The 25,822-nt window shown below is 49.3% G+C and overlaps 8 protein-coding genes across 8 annotated transcripts; 3 read left to right on the top strand and 5 right to left on the bottom strand.

The window, feature by feature from the left end:
• Positions 1–133: 133 nt before the first annotated feature.
• On the bottom strand, positions 134–1,873 carry N7533_012145 (putative MFS transporter; the record flags this gene model as incomplete). Its single annotated transcript, XM_057108795.1, has 2 exons — positions 134–1,555; positions 1,637–1,873. 2 exons carry the CDS (start codon positions 1,871–1,873, stop codon positions 134–136), a joined length of 1,659 nt encoding a protein of 552 aa, XP_056953896.1.
• A 607-nt stretch (positions 1,874–2,480) lies between these two features.
• N7533_012144 (uncharacterized protein) lies at positions 2,481–4,280 on the bottom strand (the record flags this gene model as incomplete). The annotated part of the gene is made up of 5 exons (XM_057108794.1): positions 2,481–2,585; positions 2,631–2,720; positions 2,773–3,468; positions 3,524–3,889; positions 4,035–4,280. The coding sequence occupies 5 exons, from the start codon at positions 4,278–4,280 to the stop codon at positions 2,481–2,483; spliced, it is 1,503 nt and encodes a 500-aa protein (XP_056953895.1).
• Positions 4,281–5,453: 1,173 nt separating this feature from the next.
• gliI (aminotransferase gliI) lies at positions 5,454–6,797 on the top strand (the record flags this gene model as incomplete). Its single annotated transcript, XM_057108793.1, has 2 exons — positions 5,454–6,269; positions 6,327–6,797. The coding sequence occupies 2 exons, from the start codon at positions 5,454–5,456 to the stop codon at positions 6,795–6,797; spliced, it is 1,287 nt and encodes a 428-aa protein (XP_056953894.1).
• Positions 6,798–7,394: 597 nt separating this feature from the next.
• On the bottom strand, positions 7,395–9,191 carry N7533_012142 (FAD-dependent oxidoreductase; the record flags this gene model as incomplete). The annotated part of the gene is made up of 6 exons (XM_057108792.1): positions 7,395–7,539; positions 7,586–7,664; positions 7,734–7,929; positions 8,002–8,062; positions 8,120–8,216; positions 8,303–9,191. The coding sequence occupies 6 exons, from the start codon at positions 9,189–9,191 to the stop codon at positions 7,395–7,397; spliced, it is 1,467 nt and encodes a 488-aa protein (XP_056953893.1).
• A 2,124-nt stretch (positions 9,192–11,315) lies between these two features.
• On the top strand, positions 11,316–15,140 carry hrdA (E3 ubiquitin-protein ligase HRD1; the record flags this gene model as incomplete). The annotated part of the gene is made up of 4 exons (XM_057108791.1): positions 11,316–11,745; positions 12,721–12,818; positions 12,904–13,674; positions 13,755–15,140. The coding sequence occupies 4 exons, from the start codon at positions 11,316–11,318 to the stop codon at positions 15,138–15,140; spliced, it is 2,685 nt and encodes an 894-aa protein (XP_056953892.1).
• Positions 15,141–15,802: 662 nt separating this feature from the next.
• N7533_012140 (putative mitochondrial carrier protein (Rim2)) lies at positions 15,803–17,037 on the bottom strand (the record flags this gene model as incomplete). The annotated part of the gene is made up of 4 exons (XM_057108790.1): positions 15,803–16,015; positions 16,099–16,822; positions 16,926–16,963; positions 16,990–17,037. The coding sequence occupies 4 exons, from the start codon at positions 17,035–17,037 to the stop codon at positions 15,803–15,805; spliced, it is 1,023 nt and encodes a 340-aa protein (XP_056953891.1).
• Positions 17,038–19,653: 2,616 nt separating this feature from the next.
• Positions 19,654–20,911, top strand: N7533_012139 (DUF3431 domain-containing protein; the record flags this gene model as incomplete). Its single annotated transcript, XM_057108789.1, has 2 exons — positions 19,654–20,268; positions 20,321–20,911. 2 exons carry the CDS (start codon positions 19,654–19,656, stop codon positions 20,909–20,911), a joined length of 1,206 nt encoding a protein of 401 aa, XP_056953890.1.
• A 597-nt stretch (positions 20,912–21,508) lies between these two features.
• Positions 21,509–25,283, bottom strand: N7533_012138 (DUF3433 domain-containing protein; the record flags this gene model as incomplete). The annotated part of the gene is made up of 2 exons (XM_057108788.1): positions 21,509–24,903; positions 24,974–25,283. 2 exons carry the CDS (start codon positions 25,281–25,283, stop codon positions 21,509–21,511), a joined length of 3,705 nt encoding a protein of 1,234 aa, XP_056953889.1.
• Positions 25,284–25,822: the final 539 nt, after the last annotated feature.

Raw genomic sequence — 25,822 nt, 5'->3', positions numbered from 1 at the left:
GGTAGGCGCAGGAAAACCAACATTAACAGAAGCGTGAAAACTCTCAATTTTGGCCCCAATACTCCGGCATTAGTACCCCCCCCCCCCCTCTAGTTGCAGGGCCGGGGTCGGGGTCGGGGTTGAGGGGCCACCACTATAGGGCCACAGCCATCCTCGGCGCAACATGATTCATGACACCACACACAATCCCCGTCGCAAGCAAGATCCCGTTGAAAATAGCCATGATGTAGAATGGCGTACCCGAAGACCACTTGTCGAACAAGAGTCCGCCCACCTTGGTGAGCAGCAGGATTCCCGCCCCACCGTACAGGGAGTAGACGCCCGCGATGGATCCCTTTAGATGTGACAAATGCTGTAACCGCCGATTGACCGATCCTGCAAGCAGTGACTGATTCTCGGTTGATTCCCCACCTTCGCCCTGCGAGCCATTCTGCTCATCGTAGATCTTCCGCAATGTCTCATCGTCGATGCTGACGCTCAGAATCCCGTTGCTGAGCACCGCCAAGCTGCAGACAATCGCGCCAATTTGGCTAATCCCAACAAGAGCCATGATTACAAAGACTCCACCGCTGCCATCGGGTCCCTTGTACTGCGGACTCGGTAAGAGCCCGAAGGCCATGTAGCCCACCACACCCACCAGGGCGGCAAACAGAAGTGGGAAGTTATAGCGCCGGGACTTGTCTGTCAAGTACCCAAACGCTGGTGCGGCAATTAGAGCCACGAGCTGAGACACCCCCGTCAAGATGGAGGCGACGATGTAGGCTTTGGGGCACGCCCGCTTGATCTCCCCTAGCCCCGAGCCTGGTTTCGGTTCATGTAGCTCGTCGCAAAGCCCAGACACTCGATAGTAATGATTTACAGCCAGGGGAATGAACAATGAAATCCCCACCGATGAAGCCCGAGCAACAAAGCCTCCCACATATCCCAATCCGATGCTGCGATTGCGGAAGCCGAGCATCATAGCCGTGGTCAGTTGTTTCCAGTATGGCATTCTGGATGGTGACGTCCTGTGATCATCATAGTCGTCGGAATCCTCCAGGTAATCGCAATTCCACAATGAACTCCATCCTTTCTTTTCTTCACCAGGAAGATTGCGAAGACCAATGAAACTGGCCAATCCGATGATTAAAGCCACACTTGCCACCAAATAATAACTACGCTGAATTGCCTCGGCCGGCGAAAGACCCAGCTTCTCAAACCGAGCCGGAAGGGGCAAGAAAACGGCAAGCGAAACAAGGGCGCCACATCCCGCGAATAATCCAACAAATCCAGAAAGCCGAGCAGAAGGCGAGGCCACGGAAGTTCCGGATGCGCCGCCAGCAGCTCGCAATCGCTCAGGCGTGATCGTCAACTCGGACGAGACGGACGCGCGGTATGAACAGGCGGCGTGTGCTTTACCCGTCACACTCGGCAGAACTGCTGTGACCATAGTCGACACGGCCGAGCCACCAAGACTGAAAAGCAGCCTTCCGAGGAGAAGTTGAGGGTAGACGTTCGTGGCCTGCACGAAGAGAACCAGCGCCAGCGCGATAATCAGATACCCCACCGTGCACACCTGACATACCGTAAGTAATGGGCAATGTTTAGATCGCGTGTCAAGGAGGTGGGAGGAAATATACATGGCGGACACCTATACGGTCGGACAGAACCCCCCCCATAAAGGACAAGCAGCCAGTGCAAGTAACTCATCTGCGAATCCGAGGGTGCCGACAGCGTCGCCCTCACCATTGTGAAGCCCAATGAGGTCAGTCACCACAAACGAGACGGATGAGTTGATGAAGACTAGGAATGCGATAGAAAACGGGCAGACACCCAATAGATATGTTAGTGTCTGCCTTTTAGAGGCAGTGAAAAGTGTTGGAGATGATGCCATCACAATTGTCGGCGCATTGCGTGGATGAAAGAACCAAGGATGGAGGATGAATCAAGGCGACCATCATCATCGGTGGGTTTCAGTTCAGCTTGTGGCACCAACGCGGGGAGTCACGTGTTGATCAGATAAGCGGTGCGGGGAGGTCTTTCCCGGTCGGGCGATCTTCAGGACAACGAAATATTGAATGTCTTTTTTTTAGGCTCCTCTGTATAAGAGGGCATCTCTATAGAGTTAAAAGGCCCACTTCCATAAATGGTCCATGATTTGGTCCATGATTTTGATCTTGATGCTTGTCTCTAGATGCTCATACAGTCTACCACTTGAGTAAAAACTGGATGATACTAGTAAATGAGCTTCATTACTACGAGTAGTTTGTGAAAGATAATCCATAATACTACTAGTAATATTTAATACTAAAGAATCCACAGAAACTCAAAAATCACGTTCAAAGTTCGAGACTCTTCTGTATCCTAGAGTTCGGAGTGCGCGGAGTTCATGGCGTACGTAGATACTAGTAACCAATTTGTGGACAACCTTGGAACTCAGAAAGAATAAAATACTACCAAGGAGCCCAGTGTCTGTGTTCCTTCTCTGAGATATGTCCAACCTAGTACTGATTCGACTCGCGCTTTCTAACCGTCGCATGCACGCTCTCTGGGTATACGACCCAGAAGTAAGGATTGGACTTCGCTCGAGGCTCGACTAGATCAATCTAAACAGTAAGCATAAATCATTAACTATGTGCACAGGTACTCACATCATAGTTCATGAAAAGCGCTGTTACGAACTTCTTGATTTCAAAAAGGGCGACGTGCTGGCCTAGGCAACCTCGTGTCCCGGCTCCGAACTGTTACAGTCAGATATTGAACCTGCCGGGAGTTCGGCTAGACTTGACTTACACTAAGCAGACTAGCTTCAAGCTTTCTTATATGCGACGGTTCGCCTTCTATCCAGCGACGGGGACGCCATTCATCCGCGTCATCACCCCATGTAGGCTTATAGCGGTTAGTGATATAGGGACTCATGCCAACCACGGTTCCTCCAGGATAAAAATGACCACAGATAGTGGCTCCTTCTGCTGGAACTACTCGTTCAAGAGGCATCGAGAATGGAGAGTCAAGCCGAAGTGACTCCTTTATACAGGCGTCCAGGAAAGGAAGATTCTGCAGCTCATTCCATTGGGGAAAAGGTAGACTTAGCCCGGTGGCAGTGTCTTGCTTAGCCCGCAGCTCTGCTCGTACCGTTGCCAGTGCATCAGGGTTTTCTGCAAGGAAACAAACCACAGATCGAAGCATGGAAGCTGTGGAGTCGGCCCCTCCCAGAATATTGGCAAAGGTCCATGTCGACACAAATCGAAGTGGCACATTATCCTTTCTCTCCTGCGCATTAAGATAATACCCGAGAAAATCACCTTCGGCGATAGGTCCATCAATGTTCGAATTGGAGGGCGATTTTGGATTTTTCCGACGCTCATCCTGACGCTCTGAAATACGTGCCAAGACGTAGTCCAAGAGAGGGGCAATAGATTCACGTTTGAAGAGGTTTGCTACCCAATTCTTGTGTAGCAGCCAATCAACCCATGGTATCTGTGTCATCTGCTAATAGTTGAGTCTTGCTCCATGTCAAAGTGCCCCGTTGTGTGTAGCTTACAGGTCCGATACTCAGGTTTGCCCTCTTCACGTCGTCCATGATACCGTGTAAGTCTCTCCCATGCTGAACGTAGCCATATGGCCGTGAAAAAGTCATCAAGCCCATGGTGTCGTAAGATAGAAATTTCATCCACTGTGTCACATCGAACTGTGCTTTTGTGGGAACGAACCGGCGATCAAGCTCATCAAAGAACATCCGTGAAGCTCTGTCCATTCTTGGTTCAAAAGAAGATATAGTGTATGAGAGTGAATAGTACACCGAGATATGCTGCTTCATTTCTCGATTTGTCGCGTCGTCTTCTGCGGTGAAGACGGAGAGTAGTAGGCCATCGGTGGTCCAGGGTCGGAAGGCGCGGTACATGTTGCTCTGTATCGGCCGGATGATGTTAGCATCCATCAACACGGGGAGAAATTTCTTTTTTATGCTGGTAGACACCGGGCGGGCAGACCTTGGGGAATCCACCCCGCAAGTTGAAAATTGTTTGAATAGCCTCCGGGTCACAAAGGCATACTAGGTTGGGCCCGAAACGAACGGCGGAGCCATATTGCTGGTGAGCGTGCGCTTGGTATAGGTGGAGGCGACCATTGCGTGCGAGGAGAAAGCGATGAAAGTTGGTGAATTTTGCTATGAGGGGACCGGGAATGTGCTTCAGTTGCGAGTACGTGCGATAGAGGTGGAAAACGAGGAGTATGGTGATTCCCAAAATCAACACACTCAGTGGCTTAGGATGTGCCTGGTCCAGAGACTTCCAAAGCATCTTTGGTGGTAATATTGGTAAATAGTATAGATGGCGGAATGTATAATATCAGTCTTTATGAACCTTTCTTTGTAAATCAGCAGATAGGACTAGGTCATTTCTGTATCTATAGGATTTTGCCTCGTTGTCAACTCACTAGTAACACTCAGTAACTCAGACTCGGTGGAGTTGTATGGTTCCATTTTGAGTCACTCGGTTCAGTAAAAGCAGAAAGCTTATGGCCCAATCCAACCTTAAGATTTAAATTGGCTTGTCGAAGGCCAAACCCCAACATAATGCAGGATATTTCAAGGTTTGCCTCTGCAGTTCTGCACACCAAGATGCATGGATGCCAGAGTTCTCGCCTGCATCTTTCATCGCAGGCGGCCAGGTCGACACGATTCGCCAATCCGTCTTGATTATCGCTAGTCATGGCTTCAAAGCGATTGTCCTGGTGCAGAATCGGAGAATCCCGTTGTTGCCAAGGAGACTCGGAGGGCCGTTCTCCCAGCTACATCCTATGCATATGCACAAGTATGTATGGTCAATCCCCGAACTTAAATGTGAGAGAACTTTGAACCGTTTCATGCGGTAAAAATTGCCGAGGACTGATGGAGGAGAGTTTCACTGTTTTGATCTAGTGAGCCCTGTCGGTAGATAGGGCTAGATAAGAGCTACTCGTAATAGTCAGCTTGTGGGTAGTTAGTTATCGAACGGGTGCCTTAAGCCTCAGGCAAACTACTATAGCACTCCTCATTTCTGCTATCGGCGTTAGTTATTTCCTTCCTAGGCTTCCTGCTTGTTTTACTTTGCTCTTCTCTCGAGCAATAGCAGTCTTTCGGTCTTTGATGGTGCTGTAAAAGACAGGTTATGAAATCAGCCTTCGTGCACGCTCTGGGCACAGCGACGATCAAACTTAAAAACTAAGTTAAACCTAGCGCACTCTGTGAGTACATCACAGATAATTAGAGTGGCTTGATCAGGCGTGCAGTTTTCTTTGCTCCGATTGCCTTCTATACTTCATCCTGGATGTAGCTTCACGTCGAAATAGCGGTGAGCTGAACCACACTCCGCCGATTTTACTGCTACTGATACTGAACACATAGACCGGTCCAATCTCATAGTTAAATTGAGGGCCATAGACGTTGGTTCACTGTACATAGACTCTTTTTGATCAGTTAATCTCTGTCGATAATGCTTTCAGGCCGCATGAAGCGAAGTCTATCCTGGCTCTCAGACCATGCCTCCGCAGAGCCAACCCCTCCAAAGGGCGTACTGGAAATGGACATGGCGGAGAATTGGCTTGTTCGACCAGACATACTTCCGCTGATAAAAGATGCCATTTTATTGGACCTGAATCAGCAGGACCTCTCATATTCCCAAGAGTTGGGTGGACCTCCAGGTCTTTTGCATGTATCGGCATCATTTTTCAATCGCTTCTTCTCTCCTCGAGTTGCCGTTTTACCCGAGCACATCGTAACAAGTACAGGATGTTCATCGGCTATCGAGACTCTGATATTTGCAATTTGCGATACTGGCAACGGTATACTACTGGAAACACCCATGTGGGATGGGTTTGCTGTCACGTCAAAATTGAGAAACAACGTCAGTATAGTTCCCGTTAGTTACTCAAAACGACCTCAAAATGCAGCCGATATTATAAATCACTACAGCGAAGCGATGAAAATGGCAACGTGCCCCATTCGAGCCCTCATACTTTGCAATCCCCACAACCCTCTTGGTCAAATATATCCTACCCCGTGGCTAGAGGCTATGCTTCAATTCTGCGAAGCTCGCAACATCCACTTCATTTCGGACGAAATATACGCCCTTTCGAATTTCGGGGCGACTAGATACGATCAACATGTCAATCCGGATCGGGTGATTGGGCTAGAAACGAAATTTACTTCAGTCTTGTCGATAGACCTGGAGCGACTTGGCGTTGACCCCGCTCGTGTCCATGTAGCCTACAGTGTCAGCAAGGATTTTGGTAGCAGCGGGGTTCGACTGGTTTGTCGGAATCTTCAGATATGATTCATGTACATACTAACGCTGACGCATCTGCAGGGCTATCTCATTACGCAGTCAAACCCCGAGCTTCGCCGTGCACTAGCAGTCCTCAACAGGTTCAAGGTTTGCAATTTGGCATCTATAGCTGTCACTTCCCTGTTTTCAAATCTGCAGGTGGTTGAAGATTTACTGAGCGACAACAAACCTCGTTTGCGCAAAGCAACGGAGATAGTAGAAGATTTCCTGTCATTCCATCATATTTTGTTCTATTCACCGGTTGCTGGTTGCGTCATGTGGGCACGAATCGGAGGCGAGCTAGCAACAAAGGAAACAGACGCAGAGCTAGTCGAAAGATTTGGGGCAGCAGGCGTGGCCGTTGGTGCCGGCTCCAGATTCAAGAGTGAAGAGCCGGGCTGGTTCAGAATCACGTTTGCTCTGCCTCGGAATACTTTGATCGAAGGACTACGCCGAATCGAGATTGGTATGGAGGTAAAGCGACCGTGGATACTTGAAAACGCCCAATTGTGAGGACCAACTTCATATGGTGTAGGCTTGAGCCGAGGAACGCCTTGTGCGGATATGAATCCACCGGAAACGTTACTTGGATTTAAATTGACGTGTATCTTTTCAGACCGCTCATTTAATTTCCTAATTCCCTATCAATGCACAGCACACATGGCTTTAAAATCAGGATAGGAATGTAACAGGTCCGAAAATCGGGGACACATTGCCGTGTTAGTCCCACGCAAAGTCGTGATGAATGTATGAAGACATTTCCAGCAGAAATGATTAACGAGACATCCTGAAGGGCTCTCCATAGGAGGTGGAGCGTAATTTGTGTTACACTACAGTTCACTTGTATTCAAATCCTACTATACTGGGAGTACATTGAATCTCCAAAAGTGAAGTGGGATCTAGATGTGTGGCTCTGGGCATTGGATCCAGCATTCTCTGGGGCTGGGATTCTCTCCCTTCGCAGGAACGGACCCAAAACAATGGGCAGTATTATGTGTTAGTATCGTGTCTGAAATGATTTTAATCACTCCATGCCTAGTTATAGCATATCTATTTGGGGAGAGGGCTCTGGAGAAATTGTGTGGAGTAACATGCTCTGAGACTAGTACTCTAGTTGTAAGACCAATCTTCAGCTCCAACGGTATATCCGTTTGATAGCCGTAGCCCTATCGGCAGACCCCGAGTATACTTATGACGATACGCTTTTCCGGTACGTCTGCAGACGGTCTCATCAATGTGCATGTGCATGTCGTAACTGCAAGTGGTTAGACTAGAATTGTTTGACGGGGTTAGAGACTCACGCATTCATCTCTTCGATTGTCAATTTCCCCTGCTCACTCTTCACCACATAAACCGGATTATCAGTATTGCTAGAGAAACCTGTAAAGTTTTTAGTGGAAGTGTGTTAGGAGAAAATGAAATCCTTCAGGTCGTAACCTTGAGACTCACCGATTCTCTCATTAATATTCTCCGACGCTCGTGCCGCCGCTGCCTGAACTTTGGTTGCTCTGGGCAGACGAACAGACTCATAAGTAGATAAAGACTCAAATACATCTCCCGTAAAGATTTTCCTGCTAAAAATAATGCCTAATGCGGCTGCGTCTTCAATTGCCATACAGGCGGCTTGGCTTTGATGAGGCATCATCTAGATGCTTGTTAGCTGCGACGTCTAACTCCCAGTGGTAGTTATAGGAGTAGTTATAGGGGTGTGACACACTGGGTGAGCTGCATCACCTATCAGGCACGCCATATTTCTTGCAAGATGCGGATATGGGTCGCTGCGAATAACAGAGCTTATTAACTCATTGCCATTTGATATTTTGGGCTCAACTCACTGCATCCATAGACGCCATGGCTGGATTTCCTTTCCAAGGGCCAAATGACCGCGGACTTGCGCATCAAGATGAGGATACAGAGCAAGCAATTCTTCCACTGGTCGGTCAGATCCCCCCCCCAGGAATGACTCACGTAGTCTCCTTTCTCCCTCGGGAAAAAACAATAGTATGACAGTAGCTTACCCCCTCGGCATGGAGAGAGAACGATCTTGTCCCAAATTTCTCCATGGCCACCCCAGAATTGCAAGGCACTATCTTGAGAGAAGTCAGGAAAACCTGCAGCGATCGCTTCTTCAGTGACAACGTTTGCATGTAGGCAGCTAGATCCGGCAGGTCGCTTTTCAGGCCAGATACCGAGAACACCACGAACGGCGGATCCAATACCGTCCGCGCCAACAATCAGATCATGATTGACAGATAATCCATTCTCAAACTCAATTAAGCCAGTGTTGAGATCGATGTTCTTGCACTGGTAAAGAATATTAGATTGCGGAATGGACTGGAGCAAGTAGATACTCATAGTGACTTGACAGAATACCTTGTGATTTAAGAAGACTTTTGCCGGCACTCCCTCTCCTTCCCCCAATGCTGAAGTCTTCAGCATTGTGTGCATACACTGCCTCTGAAACATGTAGTACACATGTCCCCATCGTTCCTCATAGTCATCCAGCTTGTACTCGGTCAGGATCTTGCCCGTCGTCCAATCACGGCTGATGAGCTTTTTCAAAATGACCCCATCGCCTTTAGCAACATCTACACCCCATTCTTGCAACCAGCGAGTACCATTTGCAGCACATGAAATCGAAGCACCGGCCTGGCTGATGAAATCGGAACCTTCATAAATAGACACCTTGTGGCCCGCACGACGCAAAGCGGTCGCTGCGGACATTCCTCCTATTCCGCCACCGACAACAGCTACATCCAACTGTCTCCAACCAGTAGATGCAATTGAGCCCATGAACAGACGGCTGCCCGGAAGCACTTTGTATGTTACATTCTTGGCTGGGCGGCCTTTTCTCAGGACATGCCGTTGTTGGGTTGGTGCTGGACGAAGGTAACTGAGCAAGATCATTCTATCTGTGAATTCCTAGGTGTAAGCAGTAACTGCAGCAAAAAAAAATATAGCACTATCTCGTTCAAGAAGCCTTAAAACGTCTTCGGAGCTATATTTGGGTACTTTCAATCAGTATCGTCAGCTTCTCGAGGCTATCCCTAAAAGCGCTCAGCCTGATTCAAGTTCCAAGGTTAGTGGAATGCATAAAATCAAACTTCCTGCGGTGCAGAATGCATTAGCCTAGAATCTTCCAAGGTTGCACAGCATTAGCATAATTGTATATTCTAACTTGCGCTCAGAGGGCCGAGCAGACGACTCGCTAAATAGCACCGATGATTTGAATTGGGAGGGATGTCAACGAGAAAACGACAAGCATGTTTGTCAGAACATCAGGCGGGTTCAATAAATCATTTATCTGCAAATCCGCCGCGAAGAACGCGAAAAGGATTGTATGGGGATGGGAAATGGCACCACTTAATTGAGAGGAACCAAGGAAGCTAAGAAATGGTAGGTCAAAGCTGCCTACCGGTCAATAGTAGCTCCAAAACAACAATGTTGCGGCGTGGCTCCACCGCCGGCCTCGGGCATCCAGGCCCCCGCTCGCACCCCGGCGTGTCGCCGGTGTCTGGACTAGATCTTCGCTATCCTCTCTCTCTCTTTTCATATGACTGCTTTTTCCTTCATTCTTCACCAATGACGAGTGAAATCTCAAAATAAGGGCACCAGGGCTAATTCATGCGGCAATTGTGACTCGGCTCCGCATGACCAAAGTATCTCCCAGGGCGATCTGGACGTGGTGGGCAATTTCCCAGTCCCTCACCGACCTTTATGGTGGCGCTGTGTCGTGGTCCAGCAGCCGGCCAAAAGGGCACATCAAACTTTGTGGCATTCTGCCAATCTACCAACATTCCCCAACTCGTGGTGATATTCTAACGCAGCTGCACACTGCATGGCTATCGTATAACTTGGGGTTGGATTGCCTGATAAGGTTCAATACTATCCTAATCGGTAACGATGTAAGCCCGATCCAACTTTGAATTTGAGCCAAAAGGCAGGAGCTGCGGAGGACTAATCTTCCCATCTGATGTCTCCTCTTGGAGTGGCAGAAGACAGAGCAAGAGCCCCCTCTTGGGCGAGACATGACCTGTTCAGACGAGTCGAATCGTCAGCACGGGGCTTTTTCCTGCAGTGTGATCATATGCAGGATCGAATTTCCTTGATTCTTGGCAAGATGAGCTGAAACTTCGATTGGTATGTAAAGGAAATATTATCAATCCATCAAGGCGGTGTCTTATAGTTCTTCAACTGCGATAGTGAGTCTCAATTTCAGTCAAACCATCGGGTATATTTGACCTTGGCAAATACATCTGGATCTCCCTGCAACACAGCCACCTACATCTGCTGCAGCACACAAGCTCTATACCACATCACTTCCCAGTTGCCCCAGTCTCTGTGCTTGATTGTGAGCAATATGCCAGCCCGAAAAACAGGGCAAGGCCAATCCCATGTTGATGTCTCCATCGCTACTGAGCCGAATGACATCGAAGCCGTTCCCACGCTGTTGAAGGAGATATCACTAGCGTTTAATTCCCTTACCACTGATAACGCAGGACGAGAAAAATTGCTTGCCAAATGTCGCACTTTGGTTCAAGCTCTGGAAACTCCTCGGGAGACCATGCTCTATCACTGTTGGGCACATGCAAGTTTTCAACCATTAACTAGTTATTTGTGAGCCAGCGAAATTAACTGGCAGACAGACCGGTGCGATGGCTGGCCTTAACTTTGGCGTGGACTCGAGGTTGTGGGAACTCATGGTACAAAACAGCGACGAGCCGCAAAAGGCGAGCGAGTTGGCAGAGCAGCTTGGGATAGATCATGTACTGCTGAGTATGTTCCATGCTAGCCCATCCAGTTAAACTAGCTGACCCCCCCCCATAAGGTCGACTAATGCGACATCTTGGAGCGACCGGGTATCTCATCGAGATTGGTGTGGACGAATATAGATTGACGAATTTTACGAAGGCGATGAGCATTCCGGCTATTGGCAATAGCTATCTCGCTATGTAAGCGCAGTCTCTTGATCTGGGCTTCTCTTGGATAGCTGCTCACATCTCCAGGCTCTCTTGCACAAGTGCCGGTCCTATGAGATTCCACGAGTTCTCTCGAAAGCGAAATTGGGTAAATCCCACCGACGCGAAGGACACGGCAATGATGTACGCCTACGGAACGACAATGGATACCTTTTCATGGCAACAGTCTCTAGGTTATGGTTCACACTTCAGTGATCACATGAGCGGCTACGCCCTTGGCTTTTTGCCTTGGATGGCTTCTAGCTTCTACCCGGTAAAAGAGAGGCTCATCAACGGCGCTGACACGGATCCAGAGGCTCCATTTCTCGTCGATATTGGCGGGAATGTGGGCCACGACCTAGAACTGTTTCACAAATTCCACCCCGAGGTCCCAGGAAAATTGATCCTTCAAGATCTACCTGTGGTCATAGGTCAAATTCAGGATCTAGAATCGTCTATTCTCCGCATGGAGTATGACTTCCACACGAAACAGCCCATAAACGGTAAGCCCGATTTGGCACCACAGACTGTTCTTCTAGAGGTGAAAATACACTTACAATATCAGGTGCCCGGGCCTATTATTTGCACAATTGTTTGCATGACTGGCCCGACGAAGTTTGTGAAAGTATTCTTGCGCAAGTCAAGGCTGCCATGAAACTTGGATATAGCAGGTTATTGATTCATGAGCATGTGATACCGGAGATGGCTGCCTACTGGGAAGCCACGGCACTAGACATGGTTATGCTGACACTTATGTCTGCCCAAGAACGCACCCGTATAGCTTGGTATAACCTCATCGAAACAAGGGCAGGCCTTACGATAACTAAAATTTGGAGCGGTGGCAAGGGCTCCCAGAGTCTGATTGAGTGTGAACTGCCATTATGATGAGGAAAATGTGTCTGAATTGCAAATAGTATGCGAGTTACTTCTACCGAGTGTTGTTCAAATTTGTATTCAAGTTTATCACCGAGGTCCCATCTTCGTCCTTGGGGATAAACGTGAAAGTCACGTTATAACTACTTGTATTCTAGTACTAGTCGTACCTGAATCTCAATATTAAGTGATGTGTTATAGTCTCAGAAGAAATTTTTTCTATCCGCAACCTCATTGTCACATAAATAGTTCATTTGAGTTAAGAATTACCTATGCCATTGTTCCTGGTACTCTTATAGATGCGGGCACGTGCCGCTGACGTAATATGCGGAGAGGCGGGAGAGTGGAAAGCTGTCCAGATGGAGTTACCCAGCTACTTCTATACTCCGTACTCCACGTCTCACACCTCCCTTCTCCTTGGTCCCCCTTTCTCCTCTGATGACCTGCCAATTAGTATTTCAGTGATTCGCCATGAGACTGGCCGCCTACGCCGGGGCAGGTCTTGTCCCCCTGTCTAGCTGCCCTCTCGCTCTCACTCTCCGCTCTTCACCCCCTCAAATCAGTCCCCAGCGAACGACTTCCCGCTAACAACTCACAGGCCTCAGTGGCCCTAGCCACCGGTGTGTTCTTGAAGGCTCTCCACCAAAGAGCGAACTTCTATGCGGCATGTGTATATCTCTCGCAGAGTAGTGCGAATCTGATGGTGAGTTGATCCAGTCTGGTTGCTCGTCATCGTTGTCCTACTTCGAAACTTGGCTAACCACGCGCCACGAGCGGTGCGCTACTAGATCTTAACGAATTTATGTCTTCTCGTCACCGGATTTGTCCTTTTCTGGTTACAGCGACTTCTATACGGGCCTTTGCGACCCATCGAAACCGAACAATTGTATGAGCGGGCGTGGTTCGCCGTTACCGAGACATGCTTGGCCATGACCATCTTTCGGGGCGAGCTTGGCGGCTGGTTTCTGGTCATGTTCATCTCACTCCTGGTTGGAAAGGTCTGGGGATGGATTGGAGAAGGCCGAGTCGAATACCTGGAGCAACAACCCCCGGCAAACCCTCGGCTCTTTCATACACGCCTCGCCACCTCGTTGGTGTTGTCGGTTCTCTTCAATGCCTTCATGTTGCGGTATTGCATCAACACGGTTATACATCAAGCGCGCCCAGATATGATGGTCATGTTCGGGTTTGAGTTCGCAATCTTGACCATTCTGTCAAGTTCCACCACCGCTCGCTATGGAATCGCGTTGGTGGAAATCTACGTGACCCGCCAACAATTGAAGGTAAGGATGGACGAGCGCCGAGCAGAGATTCGGGAAGCAAGGTTGGAAGCAATCCGAGAGCACGCGCGCGCTGGAGAAAGCTCCCCGCCTGCAGACCTTCCCGATGAGAATGATATCAATGAGCTTGAGATTGATGTCCCCGGATGGGAGGAAAAGGGCAGATGGGTCTTCTATCTCGATCTTTTGACCGATTTTGTCAAGCTCGTGGTCTATTTGGTATTCTTCGCCATTCTTCTTACCTTCTATGGCTTGCCTATTCATATTTTGCGCGACGTTGTTGTCACTATCCGCTCCTTTGCTCGTCGGATCATGGACTTCCTCCGTTACCGCAATGCGACCCGGGACATGAATGAGAGGTACCCGGATGCAAGCCCGGAGGAGGTTGCCAGGAAGAAGTCTGCATTATTTGCCGCGAGGAGATGGTCTCTGTTCTGCCAGCTGCCGCTGCCGGTGATGCTGCTGGAGAAGCTGCTCCGCCACCAGCCGCTAGTACACAGCGTGTTCCAGACCGTCTCCGCCCCAAGAAGCTTCCTTGTGGTCATATTTTGCACTTTTCGTGTTTGAGGAGCTGGCTGGAACGACAACAGAACTGTCCTGCTTGTCGGCGACCAGTGGTCGGTGCTGCGGCTGCGGCCGCTCGAGGACCTGCTGGTGCGAATGCCAACAATGCTGGCAACGGTGCTGGTGGGTTTCCTCCAAACCCCGCACCGGGCCAGCCAGGTGCACAAGTTGACGGGGCGCCCAGAGCTCGCGTCTACCAGTTCGGTCCTTTCCGGATCGGGTTCGGCGCTGTACGCGGTGGGGATCTGTTCAATAATCTTCACCAGCAAATCCATCAGGGAAATGTGCCGTTGCAACCCGCGGCAAATGCCAATCCACAAGGAGCACGTCAGGTCGGATTTGGATTCGGATTTGGTCGTCGCCCACCCGTACCTACAGCCCATGGTCAACATCATCATATCCCAACTTCCAACACCGCCGATGTCCATACTCAGCTGCAACATATTGAGCAGCAAATAACTCAAGAGATAATATCTCTGCGTGCCGTTACCGAACAGTTCCGCCACGTGCGCAACCTTCAACAAGAGTTAGATCGACTGCGTCGAGAACATGCCAATATCACTGGTCCAACAGCAACATCTCCAGCAGCCGCCACACCACAACCTGGACTATCGGGAACATCAGCACGTCAGTTTTTCGCTGGGCCTGGCTCCTCTGTTCTGTCTGCTGGAGATAGCCGCTTGCCGGAAGGACTTAACCTTCCGCCAGGTTGGACACTTGTCCCTCTCCAGCCCACCGAGCAAAACAGCCAGAACGTGCCGCCAGCACTTAGCCCCACGCCAACAACAAGCATTTTACCAAGCGCACAGTCACCAACTCGGGTGCATCAGCCTCCCCCGAATGGCAGCAATGAGGCCACCGGAAGCACCGCGCCGATTATAACGCCAGAAATATCTACGGCCGAGACGCAGTCAACAGTACCTACTCAATTGCCCAGTTGGGGAATGCCAAATGAATCATCAGCAACGGACCACCGGGCAGACTCACCGTCCCAAGAATGGACAGATGTACAGTCTGAGCAAGTACCAGAGACAGGTCCATCTACTATTCCAACAAGCTGGGGTAGCAATGCCCAACCTGCAAAGGAAGCAGCGGAAGAAGACAGCATATCTTCCGAATCTGCATCAAAGGGCAAGGCTCGCGCAGCCACAGTGGAAGAGGCAGACGAAAATGGCCCCTAAATCCCTAGATACCATACTCCTCCCACAATTTTGTACTTTTCTTCCCCTCTTATGAGCTCCCAGCTCTAGCCCCCTGGTCGCATTGCCCACTCTCCTTGGATCAGCGTTGCATGGCGTTTTTTGAAGCAAAATATCATACCCGGGTTCTTTTTTCTTTTTCTCCACTTCTCATATGAGGTTTCGGGCTCGGCTCCCTGGACAAAGAATTGTTCGAGATGCCTACTATGTAACCCCGAACTGCACGCTGGCATTTTGACCCTTTGTAACAATGTAGATTTTCTTTGAATGATACACATCTCTCAAACTTTCATCTCGCTATCCTATGCTAGATACTTGCATGAACAACAGGGACGAACAATGTAAAATGATAAGAGTCGAAAGTTCTTTTGGATGATAGTGACAAGATGATGTATAGTACAGTTATTCAAGACAGGAGATTCTATCCACAGTTCCCAGAGCAAAAAAGAAGAAAAACACGAAAAAGCAATAGTATGATGGTCCCACCATATCAAACGCCGTAGATAGAATACATGCAATTAGGTTCGCAACGGCGTATCCAGCCCCGCAGAAAATAGCCAGAGCAAAATCAAGACGATAGAAAAGCCGCTTCTTTCAATAATAGTGTACAATGTGGCAGCCCACATGAGAGGAGAGCGTTATGTTCATTCGGACTTGCCGACAAGTCTCAGGACGAATTCGTAAACGCCCAGAGTGATGATGGCCGAAGGGACGGAGCGGATCATGTGTGGCGTCAGTCCACCGTAGAGACCAGCCATGCCCTCTTCTTTAGCAATGAGTCGGAAGCACTGCACCAGGCCGGTGTATTTGGGGCGGCCGTTTTCGAGAGGAGCCTGGCGAAGACGGGTACGAATGACCTGTAGCAAGAGACCGTTAGAAAAGGAAAAAAATTGACGGAGAAAGTGGCTAGTCTCCTAGCAGAGCTAGTCATTTTACGCACCTCGTGGGGATAAGCAATCAAAGCAGCAGCAAATTTGGCAGAACCAGCCGCACCGGTTGTACTAATCCAGCTAGTGATTTCCCGTTGCGTCGGCGTATCCGTTCCATCAGGCGAGACGAGCGATCGTTGCAAGATACCCTTCAACCGCTCATACAGGACCAAGTGCAAGGCCGTCTCAGCCGCACCGAGGTAACTCGCGCTGAGACCCTTGTACAGACCGCCAAGACCTTCTTGACGAAGGACCTGGCGGATGCAGTCGAGACTGTTCTTGTACCGGCGGTTTCCGGTACTTGTTTGAGCCTTGTCGAGTTGCAAACGAGTCTTCACGAGCCAGATGGGATTTGTTGCGGTGGAGGTGGCAATGCCGGCGGAGATAGCGGCCTGCGCGTGGATGAGTGTTGAATCTTCGCCGCAGCCAAACATGTGGGCGCCGATGCGCTTGCAGTTTCCGTAGACGTAGAATTTAATTGCGGTGGCCGGGACCACGCCAGCGAGACTGGGTCCCAGGCCGCGGAAGAAGGCTCGCCAGCCTTCGGCTCGGTAGATGTTACTGATTATGCGGGATGTGTTGTGGGATGTGTGTTGGGCATTGGAGATTGGGAGGGTCGGGGAAGAGGCGGAAGAGGCGGAGGGTGCAGGGGGTCGTTGGTAGAAGTCGGATTGGAGGCGTGTACGGAGGACATCGAGAGGGGAGGTTGCGATTGCAGTTGCGAACCCACCGCTCCTATATAGACATAAGATAATGAGTTAGTCTGGTGTTGGAGTTTCTTGATGTTTTGTTTCGAAAAAAAAAGTCGCCGCGAAGCGACGGGGAAATCAAAACTTACGCGCCAGCGAGAAGGTGGGCTAAGGGGTCGTGGGATTTCTTGGGGGGGCATGAGAGGCCTTGACGGAGATGGCCTCTTCAGCGGGACGACCTTGAATCTTGGAAGACTGCATCATGACAGCGCATCTGAGGAAGCAAGATGAACGAGAAATTTCCCGTTTGAATGCTGCGGCGCCGCAAGTTTTCGCGTTGTCACGTGAGATAACCAATCGGTGGTCTGATAACTACTGCCTTCTGATTGGTCAGTGAGGAGACAGGCAACTGTGTAGATACATCGTAGATAGTAGAAATCCCGATTTGATATTTCAAAGTAGAGAATAGAGAACGAGTGGTGACCAGCTGCGGAAATACAGGCCAATCATGCGACACATATAGTGATAGATTTTAAGGGACAACCTTCAAGCTGGAAGATGGATATTCATTGACTCCATAATCCGAGTCTCAACCGAAAGACTCGGAGTCGAGATGCTAGTAGTAAAATCAGTGCATAAACCAAGAAGAACCAGTACAAAAGAGACTGGCACTAGCAGTCTTGGTGCCGAGACAAAAAAATTTCAAAAATAATAACTTCTCAACACGCTCGCCGGCAATATCAGGGCCATTTGGCGCTCTATCTACTCTCGAAATTGTTAGAAAGATAATCTGGTTAGGTGAATTGAACACGCTCTCATACTTGAGACCATCTATACCTAGGCGTTTACGAGGGGCTTGGTAACCTCCTATTTCCAACTTGAAGGTTGTCTGGTGGGATCATGATCCCAAACAAATATGGATATTAAGCTACTTCTTTCATAAACGAAGTAACGTATATACTAGTATTGGATGTGTAAGCACAGTGTTGATTCTAGACAAGAACATAGTAGTATTGATCTGTGTTAAACTTCAGTGCTCTTCCTGCTGCCATTCCCATGTAGCTTGGAGGTCCAGGGCTAGGATCGAATCACCCACGGAATTCCTACGACGTATTACCTCTAGAAATTCCTAAGCTTAGAGTCAGCATAATTTAATTTTCCTTTCCAATTAAGTCTACTTACCGGTATACTTGGGATTGTTATTCCCACTATGTACCAACTGCGCCTGTGCCTTCATACGGGCACGCCCTTCTTATTCTTGGCCTTCTTTTTCGCAATCTGGGCCTCGGTGCGGGCCTCATCGTGGGCCTTGTTTTTCTTATGCTGCTTAGCAGTATGGCCCTTGTTGTCGTTAGGGGCAGGGGGCTTTGCCCTAATGTTGAGCATAGCCCCCGATCCTTCTGTCGGATGACGAGACGTAAATCAGGAGGGTGTGGGTGACATGGAGGCAGCTTTTCTCATCAAGTGGACAAGCAAAGCCAGGATCTATTGTGATTTATTTGCCTTTCCCTAGTATCAAATGTAAATCAGTTCAGATTGATGGACTTACAGATCCGGCCATCGTGCTTGTTCGAGTCTCGATGCGGGTTTGAAGGGTTGGGTGGTGCAAGGACATACTCTTCTCTCCTCGATATGGCAGCCCACGTGCGGTCAGCCGTCCTCTCGAGGTCTCGACCTTCGAAAACTAGGCTGCTCTCACCGGAAGACCTTTGGCGTAAAACGATGTCATTAAAAACAATCTTGAGGTGCCCGGTGATCTTCGGAGGTCAACCGGGACGTGGGATTAGCTAGATCCTCTGGCCGGGAAAACGGTATGGGACGAGGCGGTTCCCCCAGATTCTTTCTTATGCATATTTTTGAAGATAATCGCTCGTTCTGGGTCTCGAGTGGCCGTCAGGCTAAGGGCCACTTTCACTGCGCCACCTGATCCTAGCAACCAGAATCCCATCATGATATCCCTATTCGTGTTACTTTGACCGAATCTCCTGTTCATTCGGTAATGTAGAAAGTCAGACTTTCCAAGAACTGCTCTGGTTTCAGTCCATCTAACTTCTACCATAATAAAAGGGCATAGTGTGTTCAACCTGAGGTTCCTTCTACCAGTTGATAGATTTGCAGGCTGCCAAGCACAGTCCGGTTTCTTTGAGCGGTTCCGAGCATGGTTTATGGCCCATATATCAATAAAGGAACGGGTTGAAAAGCTGTAGCGTGGAGATTGGACTCCATGAGCAGAATAATAGAAGGATGATCATGATTCCATGATCTGGAGAGTATATTATAGCAGTATACTTCTAGTACTAGTAGTCCACTGGCAGGAAGTACCGAGATATCTATTCACCGGAGGTGCATTCGTATCCAAAACAACCTTATGTAAACACTGGCAATCATATAAAATCATACACTAGTACTAGTATGTAGTCTGTATATATCGACCTGGTTTGGAAGAAGAACATCCAAGGCCTCGTCATCGGGCAGTGCAGTGGGCGATCCACCGCCGACCACATTTTCCCCCTTCGATTCGCCCCACGGTGACGGTGGACCGTGACAACCCTCCCTGGCTGGATTGGCCGGAGACTCGGACTGACTGGAGCTTATGATCCCCAGGGGTCAGTGCCAGTGCTTTGTTTCCATCTCATCGTCGTCGACCCTTCCATTCTTTACTTCAAGTTCTCCATTCCCGCCCTGCAATGAGGCCACCTTGTTGACTGCAATGATCTACCCCTGATCTACCTGTACGTTCATCGCTGATTGCCTGTGCGCCCTGCCACACATGCCACAGCTTCCGACAGTTGGCATCTTGCCAGGCCTGCTCAGCTAACGTTTGCCCTGTACGACAGATAATTCTCCGCGTCCAACCCATCCCGACAATCCCCTTCGATGGTCCTCTCACGGCGAGCGGTTCTCTTCCTCGGGTTCTGCTTCTTCACCTTCGTCTTTCTCACAGCGCGCACCTTACGACAACCCCACGCATGGGAGTCCGTCCCGCAGGCCATTGGCCTGGGAGAATATCTTCCCTCCAATCCCCATGGCTCCGGGGCCAGTACAAACTGGTCCATGGCATATAATGTTAGCACCGGTCATATAAAACCATCCCCTTGGGTTCCGCGACCAAATTTCGTCACCGGAATTCCCAAACCACACGGCACAAAGTATACAAAACGGCTCGTCGTGCCGCGGACAATGGAGGAAGATGTCGCCTGGATCGCAGAGGAACTTCCGGACTGGGATACAGCGATCTACGTCGCGAATGATCCCTCGGCTCCCCTGCACCCGCCGGTGAACAAGGGCAACGAGGTCATGGTCTATCTGACCTATGTCATTGATTTCTATGACGATCTTCCCGACGTTTCGGTCTTTGTACACGCACACCAGAACGCCTGGCACAATGAAAACCTTTTCGGCGGCGATACTGCGGAGACCGTTAGGCGATTGAATCTAAACCGCGTGATCCGAGAAGGCTATATGAATCTCCGTTGCGGTCTCAGGCCCCGGGTGTCCTGATTGGATGCATCCCGGCGCAATCGAGCCGGACGAGACAAAACAGGAAGAAGTCGTGCTTGCCCGAGCCTGGAGTGAAATTTTCCCCGACGACCCAGTCCCGTCCGTCCTGGCGCAGCCGTGCTGTGCCCAATTCGCTCTATCAAAGGAGCGTATTCGAACAATTCCCCGCTCACGCTTCGTGTTCTACCGTGACTGGCTTCTGCAAACTACCCTGAGTGATTACATAACCGGGCGAATTTGGGAATATCTTTGGCAATACGTTTTCTCCGGCGAGCCGGTCTTGTGCCCGGATGAGAGCGTTTGTCTATGTGATGGCTATGGATTCTGTTTTGGTGGTCTGGACAACTTTAGGGCTTTCCAGGAGGCGCTAGAATTGCGAGATGAGTTACAGCTTGAGGCTGATAACTTCGCTTGGATGTCGGATGATCTTGAGACGACCACGAACTTTGGTGAGCTAGATGAGACTTTGGATTTGAATATCCCTCCTCCTGGCGGCAAGGATCATGAAGAACCGTTGGCCGCTAAAACGCGGGAGGTGGAAGCTCTACTGGAAAATGCCGTCGCCCGAGGGAACGACCCCAGGCTCCGTGCCGAAGAAGTTGGGCGACCTTGGAAAGATGGCGATGGTTTCTAGACCTTCTGCGTGGCGGAACTCCACCTTCGACCTCCGGGGCTCCAAAGCACGAAATCATGATCCCTATGCTACATTTTACAATTTACTTTTTTGGCGTTCAAGATGGGTTTTATATCGGGCAGTTTGCAATTAGATTTCCTAGCTCTTTCATCGTTGCTTTATTTTGCATATGGGGTTCATTTTGCTGCGCTTCCGACCAAGGAAGCTTCCATTTCAATGCTCGTGTATCTATAACTCTGTTCACTTCTTGCGTTCTATTTGGCCAGCTGGATTGGCAAACATCTCAGAATCAATATTCCACAATTTCTTTGGAGACTGACAGCTGGAGACTGTAAATTACTAGTGTTCATACAGTGTCTTGCAAAATGCTTGAAATACCCTTGGAGGTCCTGAGAGCCCAAACGCATCTCTTGCCGATTTCATTGAGGCTCGGAGCCCTATCAGCTTCTACTTGGGTATTTATCTACTGACTAGTTAGTACTAGTAGCAGGTACTAGCAGTTTGAAAGGCAGAGCTTATATCATGATGAATATAGTTGGCATTATGTTCATTTCATACTTAAAATCGAGGTCTGACCAGCTCGCGGTATCTTCAAACTCACGGCCTTATCAGATTAGACTTCTCCTCGTCCAGGTCAAAATCGATCCCGAATGTCTTTCCGTGGCTTTCTTCCCGCTGACCGGCAGATTTCGTGAAACTACCAAGAGTGCTGGAGCTATCTCCAGGATTGGCATACTCGCCATCACTGAGCCCTTCGCGTGACCACCAGCCCATCGTGAAAGTTTGACCCGCAAACACACCACGGCTCTTCAAATCGTTATCATTGCACCATTCAGAGCCTTCGGGAATGAGGTTTGGATCCACCATCTTGGATCCATGTACAAGACTTGCGATGGCGGCAATGCTGGATGGACACTTGGGCAAAACGCGTTTTGTCTGCATAAAGACCAAGGAAACAACGGCACATAGCACCATGGCCGCAATGACTCCATCTAGAATACGAGTTGAGATCTCATTTTGAATGAGGTATTTCCGCTCGTCATAGAAGACAGCTTTAAAGACCGGTGGAGTGCTGGTCATTGGTGATACCGTGTACGACGAATTAAAAGGCTTATCGAAGGGTTGATTGCCAGCGTTGCTCAAAGCCTGTGCGGTGATAACGCCAAATATCTCGTTCACGCGAGAAACCAGCTTTGCTGGGTCCATAAGCTCGTCTGCGGGGACACCATCGACTCCATAAATCAACGCATCCATGACTGGGTTCCCATCTGAGCTTTCTGGATAGCTTCCGGTCAAAGGCTTGATGTCGAATAAATACTTCTCCATATCCTTGAATCCAATGAACGAAGCAAGTCCAGTGTTGTTGAGGATTCTCGAGGAATTGTCAACTACCTTTGGTTCATAATCTGGGTCAAAGGAGAAAGACGGGATCTGAAGACGAATATCCACGTCTACTTCTTCAATTTCCGCAAAGCAGTTCATCACATGGAAATTCGCGGTGTTGTTGTAATATGCATTTTGTGGATCGCATTTGCTAAATATCATAGCATGAGTTGGACAGCCAACAACCCAATCTCTTGTTCCGAAAAAATCATAGGTCTCTTCGCCCGGGCACTCGATGGAATTCACCCAGGATGGACACTTGGTAGTCTGGTGACCTTCCCATGTATTTGGGGTATCTTCCCCATACGTCCAATTAACCCCCTTTGCTTCTTCACAGTGAAGTTGCCCGCGCAAGGCTGGCAACCGGGCATCGATATGACCTTTTGTAGGGAAGTTCTGTGCATCAGCCAGGCTGAAAGAGGGAAAAGCCAGATCCTTATATGTCCATTGCGGATACGACATATTGAGATGGATGATCATGCCGGTCACGACGTCCTTCTTGAAGTTTTTATCATTCCAATAGGCTGTCTCGTCAAGTCCGTCATATGTGGGATCTCCAAGGCTCCACCTTGTATCCTGCACAAGCTGGCAATGCCTATCCGGCTCAGATTGACCCGTTGTATAAAGACCAGAAACAACTATAGGCAAAACAGCCCCCAGGAGCAATGAGAGTGTAGCCGCAGTCAGAGCCCATTGCCCTTTGCGGAATGAGTCCCAAAGTCCATAGAGGGAGATCTTCCGTAGTTGGTTCTCCAATATGCTCGTCTCGGGCGGTGCTGACGCTTGGCGTAGACGGAAGTAGGGTTGAACCATTCGCGCGCCAAATTCAACAGACTGGAAGAAACAACGAATGCCGAATAAGATTATCGCGGGAACATAGACCCAGACATAGTGAGTATAGGGTGAGTCGCCTTCAACCATTGCAATCCCATGATGGCTCTCCGAAATATGATATACGGTTTCGAGGCCCGCTATCACCGCGACAGGGATGATAATCAGAGGAAGCTGGATGTACCAAGATGATGACGCTGGCCTCCACCAAACCACTTGTGTCCTTTCAGACACCGTTCTAGTATCTTGCAGATCGCTAGCATCGCCGCATGGTACTAATGTGAATGCCCCAGTATTAGTTATTTGAGACTGATACCGTCCCTGTCCCAAGGACGAGTGTTCCATCTGTGTTCCTGTCTTGAGATCACAGTTATAGAATTTGTCCATGAACCCTGTGCTTCGTGCGAATACGAGAGAAAGGCCCGCAACCGAGCCAGTGTCCCGAGGGCAAACAGCAACCGGCGTATAGAAGAAGAGCAGAATACCAGCATCGGCGGCAAGAAACGCCATGCAGACAGCCATCAACCAGAATGAAAGTGGCCGAACGAACAAGCGTTGCTCAACAACTCGCTCCGTGCCTTCAATGTTGTGCGGACTTTGCACCAAGAGTGAATCTTTCGCAATCTGTCTCATGATGCAGGTGAAAGAATCTTCAATTGCAACCGCAAATTCATCGAGGTTATTCCATAGCTCTTTACGCGTATGATTGGAAGCGTAGATTGCAGACGCGCCATTGACGTACGCCTCGGTAAATTCACTCGATCCAATTGCCATAGCCTGAGCTGCCGCATATAGAAGCTTCCCACCTGTGACATTTGCTATCCCGTGCGTCGGAGTAAGGGCGTCGGGCTGGATAGAGGTGGAGATGTCATTTTGGCCAGCGTCACGCCAAATCTTGACAGGTCCCCGGGAAAGAGCATACCCTGGCTTGCACATAACAACTTCAATCTTTCTATGCTCCCATCCCGTGACATTTAAATTATTTGCCGCGTCATCCTCTTCGGATAACATTGATGGCGCAATTGCAGCCCACAGGCGCCAGTCAACAGACCATGACACATTCGGCTTATCACCGTACGTATCCTCGAGCATTTCCCCTTTGCATCCTGCAATAAGTGTATCAACTACAATACCAGGGGTGGTTGTCAAGACATTGGGGATTCGATCGATGATTACCGCGCAACCATCTTGGCCAACATAGGAGTCCAATTGGGCAAAAGTGGTTGTGTTATCATGAGACGGCACCAGTTTGACGGTGGCATTTGAACATTCGAGGGTTGGTTCAAAGACATCAAGGTTGGCTTCATACTTGATATTTGCGCTCATCGTGGAATTCGTGTTTTGGTGGGCGCTCTGAAACGGGGGGTAGACGTAAGGGTCATGAATGCCAATTGGTCGAGCCAATTCGTCTTCGATATAGCCCATGCATGCACCGAGGGGCCGGGCATCATTCCAAACGGGGTCCCAATTCGAAGCGTCGAATTCATGTGTCGCAGTAAGATCGATATCCCGGGTAATGGGCGTCGAGTCAAGCTCGAATAAACCAGTAGAGAGCACGGTTACCGCGTTCAGCAACAGTGATCCGGCGACACACAGAGATACTAGGAAGTGACGACTTCGGATGGACTTATACAGCGAGACGACATTCCACTGGGACAGGTAGTCGAGAAATATGCTCTCTGCTGCAGGAGTAGGACCGCGATGCATCAAGACCCAAGGCATCAATTGTAAAGCGCGATATTCCACTTGCGTCCAGCCGGCTGTGACAATGGTGAAAACTAGACAATAAGAGTGGTTCAGAATCACGAATCAAGAGGAAAGAGGGGATATTTCAAGACGATAATGTACCGGCGGTTGGTCCATACGTCCATAGGTAGTAGTATCTCGAACCCGGCGTTTCAATTCCTAAGCTTCGATGCTGACGCTCTGAGTATACAAACAAAGCCACAAGGGAAAGCAGTATGGAAATGAAGATAGTCAAAAATGCACTCATCATTGGCGACCTCAAGAAGAAGGGCGCCCAGAGTTGGTGGCTTTGGGCCGCATTATCAGGTTTCTCTCCGTTCCCAGTGGCCGAATCGTCAGCCCTTGCGACCGGATGATAATGCGCCGATCTCTGGGCCGTAAACGCTGGGTCGGCTTGAGTCGTCATAGTCATTGCTGGAGTTCTTGTGTATCTCGTACGAGAAATCATAGACGCTGCTCCGCAAACATTGTGATGGAACTTGGGCAGACTTGAGCTTGGGAAGAGAGCTGAAAAGGAACTTGAATAAGCACGGGCGATGGCAGTGCATATTTAATAGTGTCAAGCGTGAGAGATTTGGGGGCCAAGAGACATCCAAACCCTGATCCAACCAGGTGGCTTAGATCTTCAGGGTAGTCGGATGGGCACCCCTCCTGTCAGAACGGGTAAGGTGTGGTGGATGTGATACTAGTATGCGACCTGTCTTCAGCACAGCCCTAATCAAATACTCCAGTAGAGTGAAATCCTCGTTATAACCCTGGAAGACCCAATATCCTCTAAATTTAGTCAGAGTTTATAATTTGTCAGCTACTTATTGAGCAGGTTCAACTTGAAGTATACCTAGGTATCCGATACAAAATGACAGCTTAACAGTAGAGTCCTGTACATAGTATGAGATCATACGTTAGTGCTGAAGCCTTGCCTAATATGATTAGAGGGTCTTTTTGCAGAGA

The sequence above is a fragment of the Penicillium manginii genome (assembly GCF_028828005.1).
Source record: "Penicillium manginii strain IBT 31320 chromosome Unknown utg000009l:1.0-3297300.0:1.0-3298630.0, whole genome shotgun sequence".
Taxonomy (NCBI): domain Eukaryota; kingdom Fungi; phylum Ascomycota; class Eurotiomycetes; order Eurotiales; family Aspergillaceae; genus Penicillium; species Penicillium manginii.
The sequence above is the reverse complement of the archived record's forward strand: the minus strand, read 5'-3'. Positions and strand labels throughout refer to the sequence as shown.